This window comes from Petaurus breviceps, unplaced genomic scaffold, assembly GCF_028583685.1.
Source record: "Petaurus breviceps papuanus isolate PSGF00001 unplaced genomic scaffold, PetGlider_PUasm1.0 227, whole genome shotgun sequence".
Lineage (NCBI taxonomy): Eukaryota > Metazoa > Chordata > Mammalia > Diprotodontia > Petauridae > Petaurus > Petaurus breviceps.
Window position 1 is genome coordinate 11,784,427 of NW_027185896.1, and position 25,812 is coordinate 11,810,238.

Sequence of the window (25,812 nt, forward strand, 5' to 3'; positions counted from 1 at the left end):
GTCCTCTATGGCCTGTAACCAGCTCGTATTTTCCTTTGAAGCTTTTGGTGCAGGAGTTCTGACTCCACTGTCTTCCTCCTGTTCCATGCTTTGCTCCTTTTTGTCCCCAAAATAGGAGTCTAATGTTGGATTGCTCTGCTTGGTTTGCTTCCTTTGCCTGATCATGTTGCCACTCAGTCACTTGACCTTGGCTTTTTGCCACAGTAGGACTCTGCCACCAGACAGGGGAGTGTTTCGTCCCAAACACTGGAGTTTTCTCAGCTGCCGGAGGTATTAATTGGGTGCCCTCCCTGAAGCTGCCACACGCTCTGGCAAACTGTTCACGCACCCCAGAACCTCCACCCTAGACTGCAATCCAGATCCAAGCAGGTTAAAGCAAGAGTGATTAACCCTCAGACTGGTCGCTTGGTCCCCCTACACTCTGCAGGCCAGGAGGTGAAGCTGCCACGTGACACTGGCCGGTTGTGCCAGCGTCTCAACGGCTTCTCATACTGGGGGCAAAAGCCACGTACTCCCACTTCCTGGGTCCCAAAGTCCAGACTGCACTGACCTCTCACTTTGTCCTTCGAATCTATGTGTTGATAAATCTGGAAATGGCCACAGCTGCTGTTGATCTGGAGTCCCTCTGGCCAGGGGCTGGTCAGACCCGCCCTGGGGCTAAAGCCTAGGTGTGGGGCTGGGCTCGGTTCCCAGATTGCTGTGCTGTGCTCCCAGATCCCTGAGCTGGCCACTTGCTGCTGGCCTACAGGGCTGTCCTCCGCGAGAGGTTAGCTTCTCTGTGTCATTTTGTGGGTTCTGCAGCTCCAAAGTTGTTTAGAGTCCCCTTTTACATGGATTGGTTCTCCACTACTTTAAGATGTTATATTTCTCTCTTTAATTTCATCTTAATAAACTCAACCCAGTGTTATAGTCTTTCAAGATATTTTTGGAACCTAACTCATTGTGTGGACCCTTTTTATTTTAGGTCCATTCATTCACTCCTTTATTTAACCGGTATTATTAAATAGATAGATGGATTGATGGATGAAACATTTATTAAACACTTACTATATGCCAGGAATTGTACTAAGTCCTCGGGATACAAACAGAAGAAAACAAGATAGTCTTTAGTTTATGTTTTACTATGGGAAGAAAACACATAAAAAGGGGTTAGAAATTGGAGCAGGGAAGAAGTACTTTCATGAGGGGATAAGTAGGGAGCAGACATGTGTATTCCCACCTATTGTGGGATTGTGAGCACCTTTGTACATATACAAATAATCCTACCTATTGTGTGCTGGTAAGGCAGGCCACTGGGTAAGCTGAAAACAGAAAATGAGCAGTATGGCTAGAACTTTTCTTGATAAGGCATTTTCAGGCAGAGGACTTATGAAGCATTGAGTCATCTTGAAGGTAGAGCTATCTCTAGGAGGGCAGGCAACAGACTGTGATGGTAGTGGAGCAGGCCAGAGGGTGAGCCAAAAGTAGAGAGCACCTACTGAGTAAATGCATTGGGGAAATGTGGTATTCCATGACAGGGAAGGGAAGGGAAGAAATGTAGATAAGGCTTGATTCCTTCCTTCATGAAGCTCATGGCCACAGGAAATAGTGGTAGAAACAGGTCTCATAATCAGGTCTCTGTCTTTCTAGTAATTCTTAGGTTCTTTTCTTTCTAAATTACAACTGATCATTTGGAACTCGTCCTCCTTTGAGTGTAGTGGGGATTTTTTCCTCTTAAATGCATCAGTGTATGTTACTGTAAAATCTTGCTAAAGTTTCCTTAGCTAGAAAGTATCTTTGGTAAAACTAGAGGTATTTTTATGTACCTACCTCTTCCCAGAACCCCTTTCATATTTTTAAAAATACAAAATTAAATTAGTCCTAGCACCAGTTCCCATGGAGTCTTACTATTTCTACTTTATCCAGAGGGTGTTTGATCATTCTTTCTCTTTTTTTTCCTGTCTCTAAGCCAGTTCTCTGTTTATATTAAAACAGTCCTGTGTTTACTTAATTAAAAAAAAAAACCAAACACACACAACAACCTCATCTGGTGAGTATCATTGTCCATGTCTCTTTGAAAGCCTAAATGGTTTACTTGCCTGATTTCTCTTTATCTACATGTATAATTTATTCCCTTTGAAATCTTTAGTGAGTTAGTATAAACAATTTTTCCTTACAAAAAACATATCTCCTTTCTCTAGAAAGTTATGCTTGAATAAGTTTTTCATTGGTGATTGTTGCCACCTTTCATAAAAATTTAACCAGTTTGACTTGCAAGATAAAGGTTTATAGTTTCTAGAGTCCCATTGATCCTCTCTCTGTCATCTTAGAACCTGCATTGGTTTTCTACTATATCCTGGCTTTTAGATTCATAGTTTCTTTAATCTGATATTTGGTCCCTGACAATACTAACAATGGCATTTTTTATGGTGGGGAAGGTTGTTGTAATCATCATATACTTCATGGGACATAAATGTCTAATGTTAGGAATATATATTTCCTCCACCCTCACATCCTCTTTAGGCTGTTTCTCAAGGCCATCCACTGCTATATATCCAGTTTTATTTTCCACTCCTTACTTAACTTTTCTACCCAGTTTAGTTACATTTCATTAGAATAGTCCTTGTGCATTAAATTCTCCTGGTTTATCTTATTTCATTCTGTATTAGTTCATATAATTCTTCCCATCTTTCTATTCTTTATTTCTTATGTAAATTCAGTCTTAAATATTTACTGTAAAATGCATTTAGAGTTTAGTTAATTTAAAGTATGGTAATTTCAAAAAGGAATTTCTGTTTTTATTTCTTCTTAAGCCCTATCCAGTTCCTCATGGGAGTAGGAAAGTAATCCTGGCCTTTCAAAGATTATTTCAGAAAAACAATCTCTAACAGGTTCTACCAAGCAGGAAAGGATAATAGGATCATAGTTTTAAAGCTGGAAGAGACCCTATAGGCTATGTCATCCAGACCATTCATTTTGGAGATGAAGAGCTGAAGCTCAGAGGTGTTAAGTGACTTGCCCAAGGTTACATTTAGTAAGTAAAACTTTAAGTTAGGAGTCTGGTAGTGGTGTGGCTATGTGTCTGTTATCTATAGACCACCCTAGGTAAATTCAGAGAGGCTTATTATCATATTAACCACAAGAATATGATTTTTTAATTTTACCATAGGCAGTCTCAAAGACTATCTTCTGAGTTATAGAAAGGTTGTACTTTGCATCAGTAGATGTAATTACCAGTTAATGAAATTAGAGTTCCTTAAAGTATTGGAAGTACTTATTTCATTATTTTATTTTTCCAAACTTAGCAGTAGTCAACCAAAAGAGCTTTTAAGCAAACAAGTGATCATAAATATAAAACCATAATTTCAAAGTTATATACATATTAATCTTGAACACAATAACCAATAATGTTTTTGCTTCTCTGTTTCATTTTTATTTCCTTCTGCGTCATTTTTTTCTTATTCTACATGATTGTCATCAGTGTCTATATTGGTCTTACTGTATTTGATTAGTTAAAAAGGTCAGGAAAATAATAGGATAATAGTTGGCAGGCAAGGTGAGTGTTTGTGAGGTTTCTTGTTTTGTTTTGTTTTTAGGCTAGAAGAGACTTGGGCATGTCTGTAAGCAGCAATCAAGGAGCCAGTAGATAGGAAGAAATGGAAGATTATAAAGAGAGGATGGCTGTCCTCCAGGAAATATGGGAGGGGATGGTATATAGAAAGAGATGAATAGTTTCCAATTCAGCTAAAGTAGCAAGGGCTGCTAAAGTCTGCTAATCAGGATGTGGAGCATATACCATGTGTACATTGTACAAAAGAGTTCATAAACAGGTTTTTATTGGAAATAATTTTATCTAATAAACTGTGTGGCATCTTTGTTCTTGCAGAGGCTCATATGACATTCTGGTAACGAAAGAGAATCAAAGTAACCGTGTTGGCCAATATGATAATCGTGGCAGTTTTGGAGAACTCGCCTTGATGTACAACACTCCCAGAGCTGCTACCATAGTTGCTACAACAGACGGTTCATTATGGGGTCTGGTAAGTAGAGAAAAATGATTTCATTTACCTATCCTGTCCTATAGTTTCCTGTACCTTCTGTTCTCTTTCTTTGTCCTCTTTGCTGCCACCACTTATCATTATGCATTATCTGTTCCCCTGGGCATGAGAGCATCGCATTTTTGTACAAATACATTCTTCTGCTTCTCCAAAATAGTTTGACTGTAAACTATAATAAGTATTTACCAATCCTCACTTTGTTAGTTTACTGAAGCATATACCTTTTTTTCCTGTTTATGTTTTTGTCAAACAAGAGGAGGAGAGAAGATAATAACAAATTAATCTGATAAGCTGCCCTGGGAAATTTGTGGTAACTCTTATTTATTTTCAAGGGTCCCAACATGCCTCACCATGAATTAACATTCTTTCACCTCATTTTGTCCATCTCCCAACACCAGTAGAAGCAAGGATTAGATGGCAGGAAAAACTGATAACCACAGGATATAATACTGCCCCAGTTATGCATTTTATTTAAGATGTTAGGATTAAAATCCCTTCTGTTGAGTTTGTTGTTTTTTAGAAATAGTTACTGATTGTTGACCATACCTCTGGAGGTACTTTTAACTATACCATTCCTTCCTTTTCTCTGTGGATTCTCTACTACTCTTATGTTCTGTCTTAGGTCAAAAGATAGTATGACACATGATCTGTAACCAACTCCATTTCCTTTAGTTTAAGTAAAGATCCTTGATGTATTTGCAGATGAAATGCCATCTTCTGTGTGTCCTTCATTATTAGTTTGGTCTACAAGGTAGAAGGGATGTGTGAAAATCCCATAAATGGTCAAGTAAAATCAAGTTTTTAAATGCTTAAATAGGCCTAGCCTTTTTCTAGATTGATACTTACTACTGTCTGGTATCAAGGCTAAATCAATAAAAGTTATTCCTATTGCTTTTAGGCCACTAGAGTTTAGGAGATATTAATATCCTATATTAGGAGATGTTATAATTAGGGAAATTCTATGTATGAAGTGAGTTACATTTTAGTCCTCTGTCTTCTAAATCCACAAGTCTTGAAAATCTGAGGTATAATATTTTTATGCCATTATTTTTTCAGTCTGATAGGAAGTGTTAATGTATAGATATAAAATTAACAGGATGGATTAAAAATTTTCTAGAAATAACATAGACATACTGGGAAATAAATATCTATTATACTTCATCAAACTGAGTATTGCTTCTTGAGTTGATCACTCTTAATGCACTATTTCCTGAATGATCCATGATCTCATCAATATTTGTACTTCTAGCGTTATAGATTACATACTTTTCTCATCCTGTGCATTTCTTATTTACCTACTAAGTCCTCTGTAGAGGATCTGACCAGCTCACTGGCATCCTTCCTCTAGACCTTTAAACATTTTGTGAGTACCAGTGGATGAATTCTTTGCCCAGGGCAATCCATAAAACCAAGAAAAAGATATAATGACTGCTTCTGCAGCAGTGCTGGCAGAATGGCAAGATGGGGGACTGTGGATGCTGTGAATCACAGTTTAGCCTGCCTATATGTAAATATGAATTAAATTTTTAAAATCAAATTTTATAAATTTTAGGTTCTAATATAAAATAAATTTAGGTTAAAGATCTGTTTATGTCATTAACGTTTATTGACATCCCTGTAAAGATAAATTTTAAATGTTTTATTTTGTAGACTAAGTGTTATTAAGTTACTAAGTGTTGCTAAGCAATAGCAACAACTGTGCCTCAAACACCTACTTGTAGTATACTCTGAAGGACACAAAAAAATACAAAACAAGTGCCTGTTAAAACATAATTATAAAATAGTAATTCATGAAAAGTTAAATAATGGTAGCATATTATGTACATGTTATGCATAATATAGTAAGATATTTAGTCAGTATGTTAAGCAGTTACTGCAGTTTTAGACAATACTAGAAAGTTCTGTCATAAGGAACTTCAGGGCTAATTGATAAATTAATTGTGCAAACAAATTATCCAGGAGGGGAAAAAACTGTTTCTTACTGACCTGGTTAGGGAAAAAAGCTTTATGAAAGAGCTAAGATTTGAGCTGGCTCTTGAAAAATGATTTTGTATAGGCAGAGTAATAGGAGAGGATGCCAGATGAAGGAAACTTTCAGAAAAGTTTTCAGGAAACACTGTAGATAAACTATTTTGGCTGGAGCCAAAGAGCTAATATAGAGGTAGAATAATTTAGGATAGATAATAGAAGGATTTGAATGCTAGGCATTATAAGTTTGGACATGATTCAGTATGCATTGGAGATGATAATAAGGGCTTTTTCAGCAGAGGAGTGGTGTGATAAACACTGTTTTCAGGAAGATTAATTTGGTAATGGCATCTTTTTTAGTATGATTTGAAGAAAAAATATACTGGAAACAGGAAGAAAAATATACATAAATGAGGTGACACAATCGTGTGCCATTTTTAAAAGTTACTGCTTTATTTTCTTTTTTGAGTTCCATTTTTCTCCCTTTCTCCCTCCCTCCTACCCCTTCCCTACCCAGTGAGAAGGCAATTCACATTCAGAGTTAGTTGCTGTGTATTTCCCTCCATTGTATTTTCTTCTGTTTATCTTTCTCTCTGTCTTTGTATCCTATCCTATGTCCTCCTTTTATTCTGCCCCTGCCCCCTTTCATTTATCCCTTTCCCCCTTCTATTTCCTTTTTGGGCAAGTTACATGTCTATACATAACTGAGTGTGTATATCTAGTCTTCCCTCTTTCAACCATTTCTGATGAGAGTGAGGTTCAAGCATTGCCCTCCACCCACCCCTCCTCATTTTCCCCTTCACTCTAAAAGCTCATCCCCATGTGTCTCTTTTATGCGAGAAAATTTCCCCCCTTCTACCTCTCCCTTCCTCCTTTCTCCCAGTGCATCACCCTTTCATTTTTTTTGGGAGATCATTCCAACATGATCAATTCACCCCCATGCCCTCCATCTATGTAAACTTCTTTTAACTGCCCAAATAATGATAAAATTCTTAGAAGTTGCATGTATCATCTTCCTATATAGGAATCTAAGCAGTTGTAAAGTTGCCGATAAAGTCTCTTTATTGAGACCCTTATGATTACTCTTTCATGTTTGCTTTTTTATGTTTCTCTTGAGTCTTGTATGTGGAAAGTCAGATTTTCTATTTAGCTTTGGTCTTTCTATCGAGAATGCTTGAAAATCCTCTATTTCATTAAACATCTGTTTTTTAAATCCTGTGAAGTATACCAAGTTTTGCTGGGTAGGTGGTTCTTAGTTGTAATCTTAGCTCCTTTAACCTCTGGAATATCATATTTCAAGCCCTTTGCTTCTTTAATGTGGAAGCTGCTAAATCTTGTGTGAATTCTGACTGTAGCTCCACAATGTTAGAATTGTTTCTTTTTGGCTGCTTGAAGCATCTTCTCTTTAACCTAGGAGCCATGGAATTTGGCAATAATATTCCTGGGAATTTTCATTTGGGGACCTTTTTCAGAAGGTGGATTCTTTCAATTTCTTTTTTAACCTCTGGATCTAAGATATTGGGGCAATTTTCCTTTATAATTTCTTGAAATATGATGTCTAGGCTCATTATATGATCGTGATTTTGAGGTAGTAATGTCATTCTTAAATTATCTCTCCTAGATCTGTTTTCCATGTGAGTTGTTTTGCTACTAATATATTTCACATTTTCTATTTTTTTTTCATTCTTTTGACTTTGTTTTATTCATGTATCATTTTAAAGATAGAAATTTTTCATCTTTCTATGAAGAATCTCATCTTTCATTATATCTTCCAAATATACACAGATGTGTTTCATGTTAAACAAGGATTGCAAATTCTTTAATCTTTAGCATCTATTGTAATTTCTACTCAATATTTAGCTACCTTTAGCCCAAATCCTTGAATGTTGATCATTTTAGATAAATATTTCAGAGACACACTGAAAAGTAAATAGGAAAGGGAACTTGGCATAGTGGATAGAGCACTGGACTTGTTATCAGCAGACCTGGTTTACCTCAGGTGCACGTCACTAGCTCTGCCATTATGTATAAGTCATTTAACATCTCAGAGCCTCAGTTTCCTAATTTGTAAAATGGGGACAACAATAATTGACTAACCTTATAAAGTTATCGTGAGGAAAGTGCTTTGCACACATTAAAGCACTGTTTTATAACCTAAATTAACACCTTATGTAACAGAAAAAAAAGATAGTATAATTCTCTCTCCAGAATCCTATTAAGGAGAAGCTTAAGGTTGATCTGGCTGCTGAATCTCAGGTTATCGTGACCTTATTGCTCATGCCAGTTTTTTAAGGTGTCATGGTTCTAATTTCCAGAAGTCTTTCTGCCCACACCTTTAGGAGGGGGAAGTGTAGAACAATAATCATCTAAGAACCCAGACTTTTAATTTTTGTTAAACATCTTATCATTAACCCTTTAATGAGTGTTCTGTATGCAGATCACATATAAAAAAGGCTCATGCTATAGCCTCTGTAGACACGAGTCCATTTTTGATATTTGACCAATACAGACTATTTTCCCCAAAATATAATTTGAACATTCCTGATTCTGTGCCTTTGCTCATTCTTTGCCTCCACTGTCTTTTCTCTGAATTTTATTTATTCTTCAAAGCCTAGCTCAAGTCCTATTCTTTCACAAAACCTTCCTTTACCATAATGGCCTATTAGGTTTTTGTCTCTAAATTCCTGTAGCACTTCATTTGGTAGTTACAGTATGTGGCTTTTGTATCATAATATATGTCCTGGTTTCCCAATTTAATTTTAAGTCCTCCAAGGAAGTTTTCTATTCCCCTTGGCCTCTCAACATCATGCTTTGTAGATGAACATTAATATCCTAGTATCTAGAGAAAGAGGATATAGGGAGAATAGTGGTTGTTTCTCCAAATCACTTTCCTATATGGAAGTTGGTAGCTCTTTGAAGCCTTTTCAGTTTATTAGAGCATTAGATAAAAAAGTTTTGGGCTGACTAATTTTGTTTTCTGTTTGTATTTTACTTTTTTTTTTTTTTACTTATTTTACTCTAATAATTAACAGAATTATAATTGAGGGTATTTTGGAACCACAGTGGACTCTAAACAAGATGATAGAATTTCCAGATTTTCAGCTATGCCAGACACTTTGGCTTTTTCTCTCATTTGGTTGCTTGGTTGTTCTTCATTCTCAAAGGGGACCAAATGACATCACTATGCTAGAGTCCAGTTTCATTGTGTCCGATAGTGGATGATGAGACCAGTACGAGCTTCAAATGTTCTACTACAGGTGGGGCACAGATAGTCCATGTGAACATATGGGGTGGATTCTCTCTACATTTGCACATCTTGCTATTTTTTCTTTTCTTTTTCTTTTTTAACTATTTCAGTTCTGCTTTGCGTATAGAGCACAGCAACTTCTGTGATGTGGACACGCCATGCTGAGCAGTCCTGTGCCAGTGTCTCTCATGTCACACAATTTCTTTTTTTTTTCCCCTGGTTTTTGGAGGGGGGAGGGCAGGGCAGTTGGGGTTAAGTGACTTGCCCAAGGTCACACAGCTAGTCAGTGTTAAGTGTCTGAGACTGGATTTGAACTTGGGTCCTCCTGACTCCAGGGCCAGTGGTATTCACTGTGCCACCTAGCCACCCCACACAATCAATTTCTTAATTGTTCTTAAGAGAGACCTTGAGAGTGTCCTTGTATCACTGTTTCTTACCATCATGTGAACACTTGCCCTGTGTGTGTTCTCCATAAAATAGTCTTTTTGGCAAGTGTACATTTTTCCATTTGAACAGCATGGCCATTGGAATTGTGCTCTCTGAAGTAGAGTTTGAATGCTTGACAGTTTAGTTTGAAAAAGGACTTCAGTGTCCTGCCAGGTGATCTTCAGAATCTTCCTAAGACAATTCAGATGGAAGCGATTCAGTTTCCTGGAATGGTGCTGGTAGACTGTCTAGGTTTCACAGGCACACAACAATGAGGTCAGCACAAAGGCTCTGAAGATCTTCAGTTTGGTACTCAGTCTAATACCTCTTCTCTCCCATACTTTCCTTCAGAGCCTCCCAAACACTGAGCTAGCTCTGTCAGTGCGTGTCAACCTCATTATCAATAGCATGTCCCTAGAAAGTACACTACCAAGATAAGTGAACTTATCCATGACATTCAAAACTTCTCCATTTGCTGTAACTGATGGTTTCACATATGGATGATGTGGCTGATGGAGCACCTATGTTTACTTGGTGTCAATTGTTAGGCCGAAATTAGCACAAGGAGCAGAGAATCGATCCATACTTTGTTGCATTTCAGCTTCAGAGGCTGCATTGAGTGCACAGTTATCTACCTCAAGACACCTAACACTTACTAGTCGTGTGACTTTGGGCAAGTCACTTAACCCCAATTTCCCTGCCTTCCCTCTCCAAAAAGAAAAAAAATTAGTATGGGTGATGTCTTTTGATTCTTGTATAAATTGGATTTAAGTGAGGAAGAGTTGCATGAAGTCATCATCCTTCCTCTGTCTTCCATCACAGTCCGGTGGCAGGATGGAATAAAGATGACTGGTGATGGCTCAAGTATTTTTGCCAGGGATCACTCCATGACTGAAGTGACATTTTCATAAACATTCAATTTACTCAATACTATTTACAACTCAGTAGGCATTAATATTTACATATAAAAGTTAGAATTTCTTTGTTTTTCTTGTAGGACCGAATAACATTCAGAAGAATCATATTGAAAAACAATGCAAAGAAGAGGAAAATGTTTGAATCATTTATTGAATCTGTGCCTCTACTGAAATCCCTTGAGGTAAGGCCTGTTTGAGAAAGAGACTGTTGTTTCATTTAGGCGATATAAAGAATGCAAATTGGAGGGGCAGCTAGGTGGTGCAGTAAATACAGCACCAGCCCTGGAATCACGAGGACCTGAGTTCAAATCCGGCCTCAGACACTTAACACTTACTAGCTATGTGACCTTGGACAAGTCATTTAACCCCAATTGCCTTGCCTTCCCCCCTCCAAAAAAAAGAAAGAATGTCAATTTGAGGAAGCATTCACCTACCAAAATTCAAAGGTCATGTGGATATGATTTAATTCTTGGGAATGAGGAGAAGCCCCTGAGGCAACTCATTCTTTCTGTCTGAGAGAAGATGTAAGGTGAAACAAAAAGTAATATTCATCAAGCATTTATTAAATATGTGCCATGCACTGTGGTAAGGGCTAGGGATTTAAATAAAGGCAGAAATTATCCCTGCCCTCAGGAGGCTTTCATTCTATTGAAGAAGAAAACATGCAAGCAACTCTGTACATGCAAGATAAATACACTATAAATGAAAAGGAAATAGAATGAACAGTAGTACTTTGGAAGAAGGAAGGACTTGGTGGGAGAAATTAGTTTTGAACCCATTAAGTTTGAGATATTCAAAATGCTATTGGCAACGTGGAGAGAAGTTTGGGCTGGATACATAGATCTGGGAATCATCTACGTAAAGAAGATAATTTAACTTATAGGAAGCAAGGGAATCACCAGCCAAGATACTATAGAGGGAGAAGAAAAGAGGACCCAGAACAAAAGCCTTTAAGGCTTCACAACAGTGAATAGTTGTAATAATTAGTGAATATGACATGGTGGAAGTTCCAACAAAGAAAACTGAGAAGGAGCTGTCAAACAAGTAGGAAGAAAACCAGGGAGATAAGTCTTGTGAAAACTCACAGAGGAAAGAATATCCAAGAAAAGAGGACTATCAGTAGTCAGCAGTGTCAAAGGTTGCCAAAAGGTCAAGAAGATGAGGTCTAGAAGGATTGAGAAATGGCCATTAGATTTCATAATGAAGAGATCATTGATGACTTCAGGGAAGCAGTTTTAAATAAATAATGAGGCTGGAAGTCAATTTACTGAAAATTTAGAATTGTGGGAGAGGAGAGGAAGTGAAAGCAATGAGTGTTGACAGCTTTCTCAAGAAGTTTAGCTGGGAAAGAAAGGAGAACCATAGTTAGCAGGCATGGCAGGATCAAGTGAGGGTGGGTTTTTTGGTTTCTTTTGTTTAAGAATGGAGGGATCCAAACAATAAATGGTTAAAGGATTTGAACAGAAAGTTTTTAGATGAACAAATAAAAGCTACATATAGTCATATAAAAAGTGCTCCGAATCACTTGATTAGAGAAATGTAAATCAAAATAGCTGAACTACCACCTAACACCTATCAGATTGGCTAATGTGACAGGAAAGGAAAATGACAAATGTTGGAGGGCTGTCAGAAAATTGGAACACTAGTGCCCTGTTGGTGGAGTTGTGAATTGATCCAACCATTCTGGAGAGCTATTTGGAACTACACCCAAAGGGTTATAAAGCTATGTATACCCTTTGACCCAACAATACCACTACTAGGTCTGTATCCCAGAGAGATGAAAGAAAAAGGAAAGGGACCAATAGGCGCAAAAACATTTGTAGCACATCTTTTAGTGGTGACAAAGAATTGGAAGTTGAGGACATGTCCATCAGTTGTGGAATGGCTAAAAATGTTGTGGTGTGTGATTGTAATGGAATACTATTGTGCTGTAAGAAATGACAAGCTGGTAGTTTTCAGGAAAACCTGGACTTATATAAACTGAAGGAGAATCAGGTGAGCAGAACCAGAAGAGCATAGTACACAGAAACAGCAATATTGTATAATAATAAACTATAAATGACTTAGCTATTTTCAGCAAAACAGCGATCCAAGACAATTCCAAAAGACTCATGATGAAAAATGTTATCCATCACTAGAGAAAGAACTGATAAGAGTCTGAATGTAAATTGAAGCATACTTTTAAAAAAAATTTATTTTTCTTAGAGTTTTTTTTTTTTGAAAGGTGTGGAGTGGTCTTATTTCATAATATGGCTAATATAAAAATATGTTTTCCCTGACTGTATATGTATAATCTGTATCAAATTGTCTGATTTCTCACAGGGGGAAGAGGAAGTAGATAAGGAGAGAATCTGGAACTCAAATTTTTAAAAAATGAATGGTTAAAATTGTTTTTATATGTAATTGGAAAAAACACTTTTAAAAAAATTTGTCCTTAGACTCCCTGAAAAACATGATTTTATAAAAAAAAAAAAAAAAGCCAGGGCAGCTAGTTCAGTGAATAGAACCTGAGTTCAAATGTGACCTCCAACACTTGCCACTAGCTGTGTGACCTTGGGCATTTAACCCTAATTTAACCCCAATTGCCTCACATTCCCTACTCCTCTGCCCCCCACCCCCCCCAAAAAAGCCTGGAAACTATTCACAAAATCATAGGTGAAAACTTCCCAAATCTGTTAGAGCTAGGGGGCAAAGATAGAAACCACTAATAAACCCCTTGAACGTTACAGAAATATCATAAAAAATCCAGAACTCCCACATCAAAGAAAAATTACTGTTCGTATATAGAAAGAAACAGACCACCAAGGATGCACTTGACCTGGCAGCTTCCAATAAAAATGAAAGATCTTACAGTATTCTAAAAGATAGAGATTAAAATTTCACCCTTCAGAGCCTAAGTATAATCCATATAACTCTGGGGGGAAATAGGAACCCTTAATGGCATAGAGGACTTTTTATTCTTTCTGGTCAAAATACCAAAGCTGAGTACGAACTTTGAAATTCAAATACAAATTTTTAGAAAAACCCAGAAAAATAAATTTATTTGGGAAATTGGCCCCATATATTTTTAATGAATTATTAACAACAAAAGAGTAGTAATGTGCTAGAATCTTATAGTCCTTGCCATGGGACACCCTGTTATATATCTTTATAAGAGTATCCTTTTGATAATAGAACCCTTGTCCCTTATGCCAGTGACTTCTATGGGATGGATATTGTGAACAAGTTGTATTGCACTTAACTAAAAGAAAGTCCCTTTCCCCCTCTGTTCCTTAGGTTCCTTATGTATAAAATGAAAGGGATTGGACTGGATTATTTCTGAAGTATTTTTCAGCTCTGAAATTCTTTCTTTGTTGTTCTTTGTACCTAAAATCATTTGTTGTTGATGGTATTTTAATGCTTTTGTATATTTGATAGAGGCTCACAGTGCTTTTCAGTTTTCCAATAACTAGTAGATTATTTGGACTATTGCAGGTTTCAGAGAGAATGAAGATTGTGGATGTAATAGGTGAGAAGAACTATAAGGATGGAGAACGAATTATTGCTCAGGTAAGCATGCTTTGAATTTCCTTTCTTGTTGTAACATTAATTTTAATGACTGTTATCTAATCTGATTTTGGGATTTCATTAGATCTACTTCCATCAGTCAATTGGCAAGAATTTAGAATGTTCCCAGCATGGAGCTAGACCTTGGGGGATAGATACAGAGATAGGTAAAAATGGAACAGCTTTTTCACTCAAGGGCTTCACACAAGGACAACATGTACATATATAAGTTTATATAGAATAAATACAAGATAAACTCAAAGAAGAGGGGAGGGCAGGAGCAGTTGGAGCATCGTGTAAAAGCTAACACTTGAGCAGTACTATGGGCATAGACAAGAAGAGGATGTTCCAGACGTGGAGAAGACAAGATGAAGTACTATATATATGAGGGTCATAGGGAAGGACAGTTATAGAAAGTTCAGGTTAGAAAAACAGGCTGGAGCCAGGTTGTGAAGAGTATCATAACCCAGACCCTCTACAAGGATAATCATTTCGGGAGCAATATGGAGGATAAATTGAAGTAGGAAAAGACTTGAGATAGGGATACCTGCCAGTGGGGAGACTTGAACTAATACGCTAGCTACATGAGTAGTGAGAAGGGGCTGAACTCAAGAAATATTGTCGATACAGTAATGCCAGGATTTGTGACTGATAGGATATTTGGGGTGATTTACAGTAGTGGGTTGAAGATAATGCAAAGACCTAGGAAATTGGAAGAATCATAGTACTCTCTGAAGCAATAGACATGTGGTAGAGGGGTGGGTATAGAAGGAAAGATAATTAATTTAATTTGGGCATGTTGAATTTGAAATTTCCAGTAGGCAATTGGTGATGCAGGACTGGATTTCAGGAAAGATATGGGTACAGGATACGTAAATCTGGGAGTTATATGTGTAGAGATGTTAATTCAACCCATGGGAGTTGATTTGGTCACCAAGGGACAGTAGAGAGAGAAGGCTAAGAGAGCCTTCATGTATATCAATAGGAATGTGATATGGATGATGATCTTTCAGAGGAGACTGAGAAGCAGTGGTCAGAGAGGTAGTAATTTCCTTTATCTCTTGTTTAGTTAAAAATACATCTCCTACCCATACCTTTGAGAAGTATATGTGGCAAGGGAAAGATGAAATGATTGAAGAAACAAAGGTTTGATTTTCTCAGCATTTCAATTTATTAAGCAATACATGCCAATTGCCTAACAAATTTGGGAACAAGCCCCTTCCTCACCTTAGGGTTAGATCCTGAACACAAGGAAATATTGACTTTTGTACATTAAAAACAATCAAATAAGACCAAATAATTAAAAAGAAACAATTAGGGGCGGCCAGGTAGCACAGCAAGTAAGAGCACCGGCTCCAGTGTTGAGAAGACCTGGAGATCGAATCCCGGGCTCAGACACTTAGCACCCACCCAGAAACACCTGGCCGTGTAACCTTGAGCAAGTTACTTAACCCCAATTGCTTAGGGGCGGCCAGGTGGCTCAGCGAGTAAGAGTACCGGCTCCAGTGTTGGGATGACCTGGAGATCGAATCCCGGGCTCAGACACTCAGCACCACACCCAGAAATAACTGGCCGTGTAACCTTGAGCAAGTTACTTAACCCTGATTGCTTAAAAAAAAAATATATATATATATATAAAAAATAAAAAAAAAAGAAACAATTAACCAGGATATAACATTAGGTAATCTGACTTCTAATTTGAGGAAAAGATAAAGACTTTCCAGGTTGGGAGAAAATGCCTTGCATCAATCTTTGGATCTTCCTAGGTTTCTGATCAGAATAACCTAGGTCCTTAGTTAAGGTTCTCTACAAAGTGGGTGGAGGTGGTCCAGTTTACCAGCTGTGCAAGGCTAGGTTCAAACAATGCAATAAAGTTTTCTTCTATTCCCCACAATTGAATGAAGTTTTCTAACAAGACAGAATTTGGATTAGACCCATAATTGAATGGAAAGGGAACTAAGCTAACTCCAGAATTGAGTCACAAAATAAGAGTATGTGTGGTTCATTCAGTTCCCACAATTAACCACTTTCCTGTCCTAATTCTCTCAGTTCCCTCAATTTCCCCCTTTTGATTTATGGGGGGAGTGGGCAGCCTACTGGATCAGTTATTGAAAAACCAAATTATAATGTTTTTCATATATTCATAATCAGAATTACATAAGGAATGAACAATGGGAAAGAGGAAACAAAACCAAACAAGAAAAAGAAGGAGAGCAGGTAGTTGCTTCAGTCCTCATATAAAGTCCACATAAAAAGTTTCATGGGAGTCTAACTTGTAAAATGAACTCTTCTGTCTTTTAAAATTTTCAGACAGATTCTTTTTTTTTTTTTAAAGCAATCGGGGTTAAGTAACTTGCTCAAGGTTACATGGTCAGTCATTTCTGGGTGTGGTGCTGAGTATCTGAGCCTAGTTTTGATCCCCAGGTCATCCCGACACTGGAGCTGGTGCTCTTACTCTCTGAGCCACCTGGCCGCCCCTAAGCAATTGGGGTTAAGTAACTTGTTCAAGGTTACACAGCCAGGTGTTTCTGGGTGGGTGCTAAGTGTCTGAGCCCGGGATTTGATCCCCAGGTCATCCCAACACTGGAGCCGGTGCTTTTACTCGCTGTGCTACCTGGCCTCACCCAGATTCTCTTAAAATGGAAAAATAATTTCACTTTCTTTATAATTATCAGTACAATATTATCTGTAAAATCCTCAATTCAGTTTTGAGAACTTATTATGAAAATATATTCTAAGCCTGGATTTCCATACTAGATATATTGGGAAGCCAACCTTATACATATGTATTTAGTTTTTAGAGAAAACAATCTAATCTTGCTTTCTCAAAATTTACTATTCCATTTAATTAGAGAGGTTTTACATTGTGTCTTTGTCATATTACTTCATCTAATCCTCCTTTTTAGAGGATATCATCCCTATGTTACAAATACAGATTAAAATTATAAGATTTTTCATATTTGACATCTTATTATAGTAACTCAGAGATGTTCTAGTATCAATCTATTAATTAATACATTTGGTATAGTCTTTACAAAGCTTCTGCTTCTTACTTGCCCTGATTATTGAAACTTGTCTTGAAATGAAAAGGAGGGATATAATTATAACAATGTCAAGACTTGTCCCCTCAAGGGCACAGACTGACCTGACATATACCAAAACAAGGGGGAAAGTCGCTTAGTTTTTTTTCCAATAATGAGTCAGATCTGATAACCAATTATGTCATTAAAGGGTATCAGAAGCAAGACTCAGGATTATCCAGGTGGGCATATTTCCTATTTAGAAAGGAAATAGTCAAGAGGATCCTACCTTAGGCCATGCCAAGGTCCTCCCCTCAACTTTTCCCAGAGACAGACATCCGCCTCTAACAGTTCTCAGACTGCAGTGCATCCCATTTTCTACTGTTGGCTTCATATCAACTCAGACAACCATCCTTGTAATCAGAACTCAAAACAATAGTAAATTATAGTCCAAGAATTTTTACCTCAAATAGCAAAATTTCACTAACCACAACTTAGAACTTGAAAACTCTTAATTTTTTCATGTTTCCCTAACCATTACATTTCATTTATCCTTTACTTATAAATTAAAACTAACCACATTCTGAGGTTTCAACATACAGCAAATACCTGATAGTTGACTCATTGATGTATTAAAGTTATATCTTTAAACCATCCTATAAGTTTTCATAACTTTTTTTTTCTTTTTGGAGGGGGAAAGTAGGGTGATTGGGGTTAAGTGACTTGTACAAGGTTACATGCCTAGTTTTGTGTTAAGTGTCTGAGGCTGGATTTGAACTCAGGGCCTCTTGACTCCAGGGCCAGTGCTCTATTCACTGTGCCACCTAGCTGCTTTAGCTAAACATTTTTAAAGGAAAACTCATTTCAGTATTATTATTATTATCTGTTTTAAAACAAAATATACCCTATTAAATATTTAAGTTTTCAAAGATTTTTAATTATATTCTTTTAAAAGCTCAATTCATAATCTAACCACATCCAACTTTTAGTTATTTGTCTAACATAATTTTTGATAGTGATTTCCCAAATTTCACAATATAAGAGAATTTTAGAAAACCAATAAAAACATACATAATTCTATGTATTTAAAATGTGAAACAAAACTTACTATCAGTCAGATGACATCAATTCAGCTGAATGCATTTCCAAATTATTTCACTTAGAAAATCATTAGTCTTATTACTTTTGGCATTTTATACTAATTGCACCTAAAATCTGCTTTTGAGTTATCAAGTATGGAACAGTTACATCCAATTAAAGAATTAATAAGATTTGCTTGTCTTTTAAATTTTTTTTATAGCATATCCTTTAATGTTAAGGTTACATATCCATTTACAATGTATTGTGGAATGTTGTATAAGGTATTAGTACTATCTTGCCATGTACTTTATGTATTAAATGAGTTTTGTGGTTTTATTTTATTGTGGAATACAGGGATATTCTTGAGTCAACTTAAAATGAACCTTTGGAGCATAGTTTATTCATAAGTCAATGACTATAATGTATTTTTGTTTTGACCAGTTTGGAAAACAATTTTTTTTTGTTTAATATGTTTTGATGCTTTGCTTTGTTTCAGCCTTTTGTTATAAACACTGCTAATTTGGAATTATATTCAAATGATATAATAAAATGATTTATTTATATTTACATAACACTTTATGATTACTAAGGTACTTTCTCAACACATTTTCTCATTTGATCCTCCATACAATTTTACAAAGTAGGCAAGACAAGTTATAAGTGTCTTCATTTTGCAGGTGAAGAAACAGTAATCAGTAGAAATCTTTGACTGCAAGTTCAGTTATCTTTATACTGTATCGGTGTCTTTATTTCATTTTCTTTTTATTTTACACTTAAACACCAGAACAGAAATACAGAATAGAGAAACAAAAACATATCATAAACTTAAATATTGGAACTTAAATACAAAGTAAGAAAGGGGGGAAAGCATGTTATGTACATAGTAGAACATAAAAGAGGATTCAAAATATGTAACAATAAATTTCCATTTCAAGAAAGCCTGTATGATAAAAACGTATTGTATTGAGAGCTGTCAGTCTTTGCTTCCTTGTAAGTTTTCTTTTGTTCTTTGCTAGGCACTTTTTTACTGTGTTCTTTTTTTCCCCTCCCCCCCAGAAGACTATAATATAGTGGGGATCTATTTCTCTATAGATATAGATATACACACACACACACATACATATATAGACATATACTTTCCCAATTTCTATTCTTGATATTTGTATTTTTGTTTGTTCATATCTCTTATTTCCTATCCCTCTTGCCTCCTCTACTTCTACCCACTACCTTGTCCTCCTATTACTTGCCTACGTACCTCCAAGGATTCCTCCTCTCCCCTCCCCTCCCATTCCCATAAATCTAAACATCCTTCTATACCTCCCTTTTACCTGTTTCCTCACCCTCTCCTCTAAAGATCCCTCCCTTGTCCTCTCCCCCTTCCCTATCCCCTTACCATCTGATTTCTTCTGAATTTAGAAGACTTTTATCTTCTAAATATATATGTATTTTTCCCTCTTAAATCCATTCCCAATGAAAGTAGGTTACCAGAACTACCAGCCCTCCTCCCCCATCTAATTCCTCTGTAACAATTCTTCATCTTGCACTTCATTTGTATAAAATAATTACTCTTTTTAGCTGAAGTCCTACATGGTTTTACTTTTTAAATTCATATCATATTTAGATTTACCCTAGTCTTTCTTATGAGCTACCTAATTATTAATAAGAATCTCAAATATATATTTTGCATTTTACATATATAAAAAGTAAACAGTCTGTCATTATTGAATCCCTTGTAATCAGTCTTTGATATATACCTTATGTTTCTCTTGGCTTTTGTATGTCAAATCTATTAAGTTCAGGGTTTTTTTTTTTAACGAAGTCTTGAAAGTCTGACAGTTGATCAGATGTCCATTTTTTTCATTCAGGATTATGCTTCACTTTACTGGGTATGATATTTTTGGTCAGAGCCCCAGTTCTTTTGCTCTTCAATGTATAGTATTCTAAGACCTGCAGTCTTTTCATGTCTCCACTGCTAGGACTTATGTGATTCTAATGGTGGCACCATCATATCTAAATTGTTTTATTCTTGTTGTTTTTAATATTTTATCCTTGAGCTGGGGGTTTCAGAATTTCACTATAGTATTCCTATGAGTTTTCCTCATAGGATCTCTTTTAAATGATGATTGATGGATTTTTTCTATTTCTACTTTCTCCTCTTGTTCTAATGCTTCAGGACAATTTTCTTTAGTTATTTCTTGTATTATTGTATCAAGAGTCTTTTTTGATCATAGCTTTCTCTTAGTCTGATTATTCTTATGTTTTCTCTTCTCGATCTATTATTTTTTTATGTTTCACTTTCTCTTCTATTTTTTCATTATTCATGTTTTGTTTAATTTTTTCTTTTTTTTTTCTTTTTTGAATGCTTTATTAACTTCTGATTTACATCATTAATTTCCACCAGATTTTGAGTTACAAATTTTCTCCCCGTTTTTTCCCCTACCCACCACCCCAGAATAGCAGTCCCACAGGATATCCCCTCCTCCAATCTGCTCTATCGCATAACTTCTCCCATACCCCCCTTAGACTTTTCCAGTAGGGCATGGTGGATCTGTATGCCCCAGTGCCTGTATATCTTATTTCCCAATTACATGTAAGATAGTATTAATAATAGTATATATGTATATATAATTTTAAGCATTTGATTTTAAAACTTTGAATTCCAGATTCATTCCCTTCCTCCCTTGTCACCCACCCTTACTGGGAAGGTAAGCAGTTCAGTATAGATTGTACATGTGTAGCTAATGCAAAACATTAACAGAGTAGATATATTGTAAAAGACTGACTATATTTCCCTTCCTCCTATCCCTCCACCCACTTGTTCTGTTCTCTACTTTGATCCTGTCCCTTTTCAAAAGTGAGTGCTTCCAACTTCCCTCCCCCCACAGCCTGCCCTCCCTTCCATCATCCCCCCTCTTATCCCCTTCCCCCTACTCTCCTGTAGGGTGAGATACTCTATTTAGTGTATATTTCATTCCCTCCCTGAGCCAAATTCAGTGAGAATAAGGTTGACCCATTCCCTTTTGCCTTCCTATTCTTTCCCTCCATTGTAACCCTTTTCTTTTGCCTCTTCTTTATGAGATAGTTTACCCCATTCTGTCTCTCTCCATCTCCTCTCATGTTCCTCTCTCACCTCTTAATTTCCCCTTTTAAGTATCATTCCTTCCTATTAAATTTGTCCTGTGCCCTTGTAGCAGCAAGCACCCCGGTGTCAGCAGGGTGGCTGCTCACACAGGTTCTTGGATCTGCTTTGTTAAAGGAAGGCAACTCAAAATGGGTTAACAAGCTTACTTTAATCAGTCAGACATATATCGTTTACCTTGTTCAGGAGAAAAAGTCAGCACCCTGAACCTCAAAGTATACAGGCATAATTATCAAGACAGAAACATCAAGTAGACAGATTTCCAAACTGTCCAACCATTACATCCATACCCAGTCAACATCTGGGTTTCCACTTTCTGGGTTTTTCAAAGCCGGGGGACTCTCAACAACGGCTTCCCAGAATTCAGATCAAATCACAGAACACTTCTCAAAGTGAGTCCCAAAACAAAGCTACACATCAGGGCTTATATAGCCTTCTCCTGGCTCAGAGAATGTAACAACCTTATTGACTCACTGGCCAATCAAGAAGTATCTACTGAAAAACAAGCCTCCCTCCCCAGGCTTCAGGTGCATTTTAGCCTAGGGGCAGGGAAGATCTTCCAAATTTGCATTTCCATTACAGCCCTCTATCTATGTATACCTGTAAGCATATATATATATATGTACACACATATATATATATATATATACACATTCACACATGTATTCATACACCTGTATACCCTACTATACATATATATATACATATATATATATATATATGTTTCTATTGCCTTCAAGTATTTCCATACTGAGAAAAGTTTTATCAGTAACAATTATCATTTTTCCATGTAAGAATGTTAATAGATCAACTTTGATCAGTGGCTTGTGATTTCTTTTCCCTGTTTATCTTCTCAGGCTTCTCTTGCTTCTTGTATCTGGATGTCAAATTTTCTATTCAACTCTGGTTTTTTCATTAAGAATGCTTAAAAGTCCTCTATTCCACTGAATGACCATATTTTCCCCTGAAAGATGATACTCAGTTTTGCTGGGTAGGTGATTCTTGGTTTTAATCCTAGCTCCTCTGCCCTCCTGAATATCCTATTCCAGGCCCTTCCATCCCTCAGTGTAGAAGGCGCCAGATCCTATGTTATCCTGATTGTGTTTCCACAATATTCACATTGTTTCTTCCTGGCTGCTTGTAATATGCTCTCCTTGATCTAGGAATTCCAGAACCTGGCTATAATATTCCTAGGAGTTTTCTTTTTGGGATCTTTTTCAGGAGGTGATCGGTGGATACTTTCAACCTCCCTTTTGCCTTGCCTTCTTGTTCTAAAACATCAGGGCAATTTTCCTTGAGAATTTCTTGGAGGATGATTTCTAGGTTCTTTCCCTGATCATGGCTTTCAGGTATTCAAATAATTTTTAAATTCTCTCTCCTGGATCTATTTTACAGGTCAGTGGTTTTTCCCATGAGATATTTCACATTGCCTTCTATTCTTTTATTTGTTTGGATCTGTTTAACATCATCTTGATTTCACTTAAAGTCACTAGCTTCCCTTTGCTCCAATCTAAATCCCAGGGAACGATTCTCCTCATTGAGCTTTTGAAATTCTTTTTCCATCTGGCAGATTCGGCTTTTCAAGGCATTCCTCTCCTCACTGCCTTTTTGATCCTCTTTTGCCAATTGAGTCAGTCTGTTTTTTAAGGTGTGATTTTCCTCAGTCAGGCTGTTGACTCTCATTTAATAATTTTCTTGCATTGTTCTCATTTCTCTTCCTAGTTTTTCCTCCACTTCTCTTATCTGCTTCTTAAGGTCCTCTATGGCCTGTAACCAGCTCGTATTTTCCTTTGAAGCTTTTGGTGCAGGAGTTCTGACTTCACTGTCTTCCTCCTGTTCCATGCTTTGCTCCTTTTTGTCCCCTAAATAGCAGTCTAATGTTGGATTGCTCTGCTTGGTTTGCTTCCTTTGCCTGATCATGTTGCCACTCAGTCACTTGACCTTGGCTTTTTGCCGCAGTAGGACTCTGCCACCAGACAGGGGAGCATTTCATCCCAAACCCTGGGGTTTTCTCAGCTGCCGGAGGTATTAATTGGGTGCCCTCTCTGAGGCCACCACACGCTCTGGCAAGCTGGTCATACATCCCAGGACCTCCACCCTAGACTGCAATCCAGATTCAAGCAGGTTAAAGCAAGAGCGATTACCCCCCTTAGACTGGTCACTTGGGCCCCCTTCACTCTGCAGGCCAGGAGCTGAAGCCAGCTGCCACATGGCGCTGGCACGGCGTCTCAGCGGCTTCTAGCCCTGGGGACAAAGCTGATGCACTCCTAACTACTGGTCCCAAAGTCCTCACTGAAGTGACCTCTCACTTTGTCCTTCGCATCTATGTGTTGATGAATCTGGAAACGGCCACAGCTGCTGGTGATCTGGAGTCCCTCTAGCCAGTGGCTGGTCATGCCTATCCTGGGGCTAAAACCTCAGCTGGCAAGTGGCTGGGCTTGGCTCCCAGAGCACTGGGCTGGCAGCTTGCGGGCTGTCCTCAGCAGGAGGTTAGCTTCTCTGTCATTTTGTGGGTTGTGCAGCTCCAAAGTTTGTTTAGAGTCCCCTTTTATATAGATTGGGGAAGGTGGAAGCCGGAGCCCTTAGGAGGTCCTGCTTCTACTCTGCCATCTTGACTCCCCGCACTTAATTTTTTATTGATCTCTTACAATTTTTCTGGCTTCACCTTACCCAGTTATGATTTTCAGGGTGTCATTTTCTTCATTTAAGATTCTGGATCTCCTTTTCTAGTTGATTGGTTTTACTTTAATAATCTTGTTTTTCTTAGATTATTATTTCTTCTTCTTAGTTTTCCTCCATCTCTGTCATTTGATTTTTAAAGTCTTTTAAGATCTTCTATGAATTTTTTGGGGGTAGGTGACCATTTGACAGTCACTCTTTGGGGTAAAAGGGTTTGTTTTTAACTTCAATATCCTCCTTTAAAGATAAGCTCATCTTCTCTATTCCCATAATGGCTTTCTATTGTTGGATTCTTTCTCCTTTATATGGGTATTTTTTGTGGTGATAGCTTAATTTTTGTAATTACCTCTAGCCCTGGGGTATGGGATATGGTGCCTCTTGCCCCATTTTCAGTTCTTCCCTCTAGACTGGAACCAAAGGTAAACCTCCAACCTCCTATAAGTGCCCACAGCCAGGGGCATTCTGCCCCACTGCTTCTGCACTCACCAATGTGTGCTGTTTCCTTTGCCCCTGCTATTCTCCAAATCATATCTGGGTCTGGCATTCCTTATCAGTAGAGGTTCCTTAGATCTTTCCTGGCTAAGATGCCCAACTCCCCTCACTATTCTTGGGGTAAAAGTTCCTGTGGCTGGGGCTGAGGCAGCCTCTCAAACCCCAGGGCTTGATGGTTGTTGTTAAATGGGCCCTAGCCTGAAGGTGTTTACTCTTCACAGGGACCAAAACCCATCCTGAAATTTTTCTTCTGATCCTCTCAAATTGTCCCAGGGAAACCCCTGTTGTGCCCCCATTCTTATCTATTTTTACCAGCACTTTGTTCTCTATAAGGTGGGGGGAAATCTTGAGAGCTTGGAATTTTCTGACCTACTCTGCCATCTTCCCAGAATCCTCTCCGGTGTTTTTAATGTATATAATATCTCTACTCTTTAAAATCTTTGCACTCGTCTGGTAGAAGAAACAAGAGAAAGGGGTTTCACAGAAACTCAGAAGAGGAAAATAGGATGGACAATAATCTCAAAGGATAATCAGCAGTATAAAATGCTATCAATCCTCAGAAGTTCAAGGACTGAGCAAAAGGCCATCAGATTTTACAGTTGAGACAATTAAAGTAAATTTAGAGGAAAGAATTTCAATGGAATCAGAAGCTAGTTTGCAAAGGTTTGAGAAGTTACAAGTAGGAGAAGAAATGAAGTTAATTAATGTAAAGAATTTTTTCTAGGAACATATCTATTAAAAAGGAGAAATTTTAGATGATTTCTTCAGGAGATGGCAGGGTCTAGTGAAGGCCATTTAGAAATGCTGGAGACGAGGCAATAAACTTAATGACTACAGCAGCGCACATGTAAAAAGCAAGAAGGAATGAAATAGGACATTTTGTTATATTTATATTATATTTATTTTTAAACATTATGTACAATATATTTATATTTATTATATTTATAACCAACATTGGCCCAAGAGAGTAATTGAGAAATTATCTCCCTTCCATCTTATCCCCCCAGGAAAAAAAAATGGGATGAACTATGGGTTTATTATGTTGTATATATGGTTGATTTTTTTTTTACTGGACTGACTGTTAAGAGAGATGCTTTAATAGGTGGGGAAACAGAAAGTTATGTACAAGAAAAAATATCAATAAAAATTTTAAGAAGAAAAATATTTGCTTTCAGTATTTTAGCTATCTGGATACTTGAATACTTCAGTGACCTATGATTTCTTTGGTATAGTTAGTCCTTCTGCTAGCATAAATCTCAAC

The 25,812-nt window shown here is 37.2% G+C and overlaps 1 protein-coding gene across 2 annotated transcripts in view; it reads left to right on the forward strand.

Annotated features, from left to right (window-relative positions):
- Nucleotides 1-25,812, forward strand: part of PRKAR2A (protein kinase cAMP-dependent type II regulatory subunit alpha) — a 137,195-nt gene that overhangs the window by 84,175 nt on the left and 27,208 nt on the right. For both annotated transcript variants that reach the window (XM_069095779.1, XM_069095778.1), the window contains 3 exons: nucleotides 3,866-4,019; nucleotides 10,676-10,777; nucleotides 14,070-14,144. In XM_069095779.1, coding sequence (XP_068951880.1) covers nucleotides 3,866-4,019; nucleotides 10,676-10,777; nucleotides 14,070-14,144 — 331 coding nt within the window. The remainder of the gene's footprint in view (nucleotides 1-3,865; nucleotides 4,020-10,675; nucleotides 10,778-14,069; nucleotides 14,145-25,812) is intronic.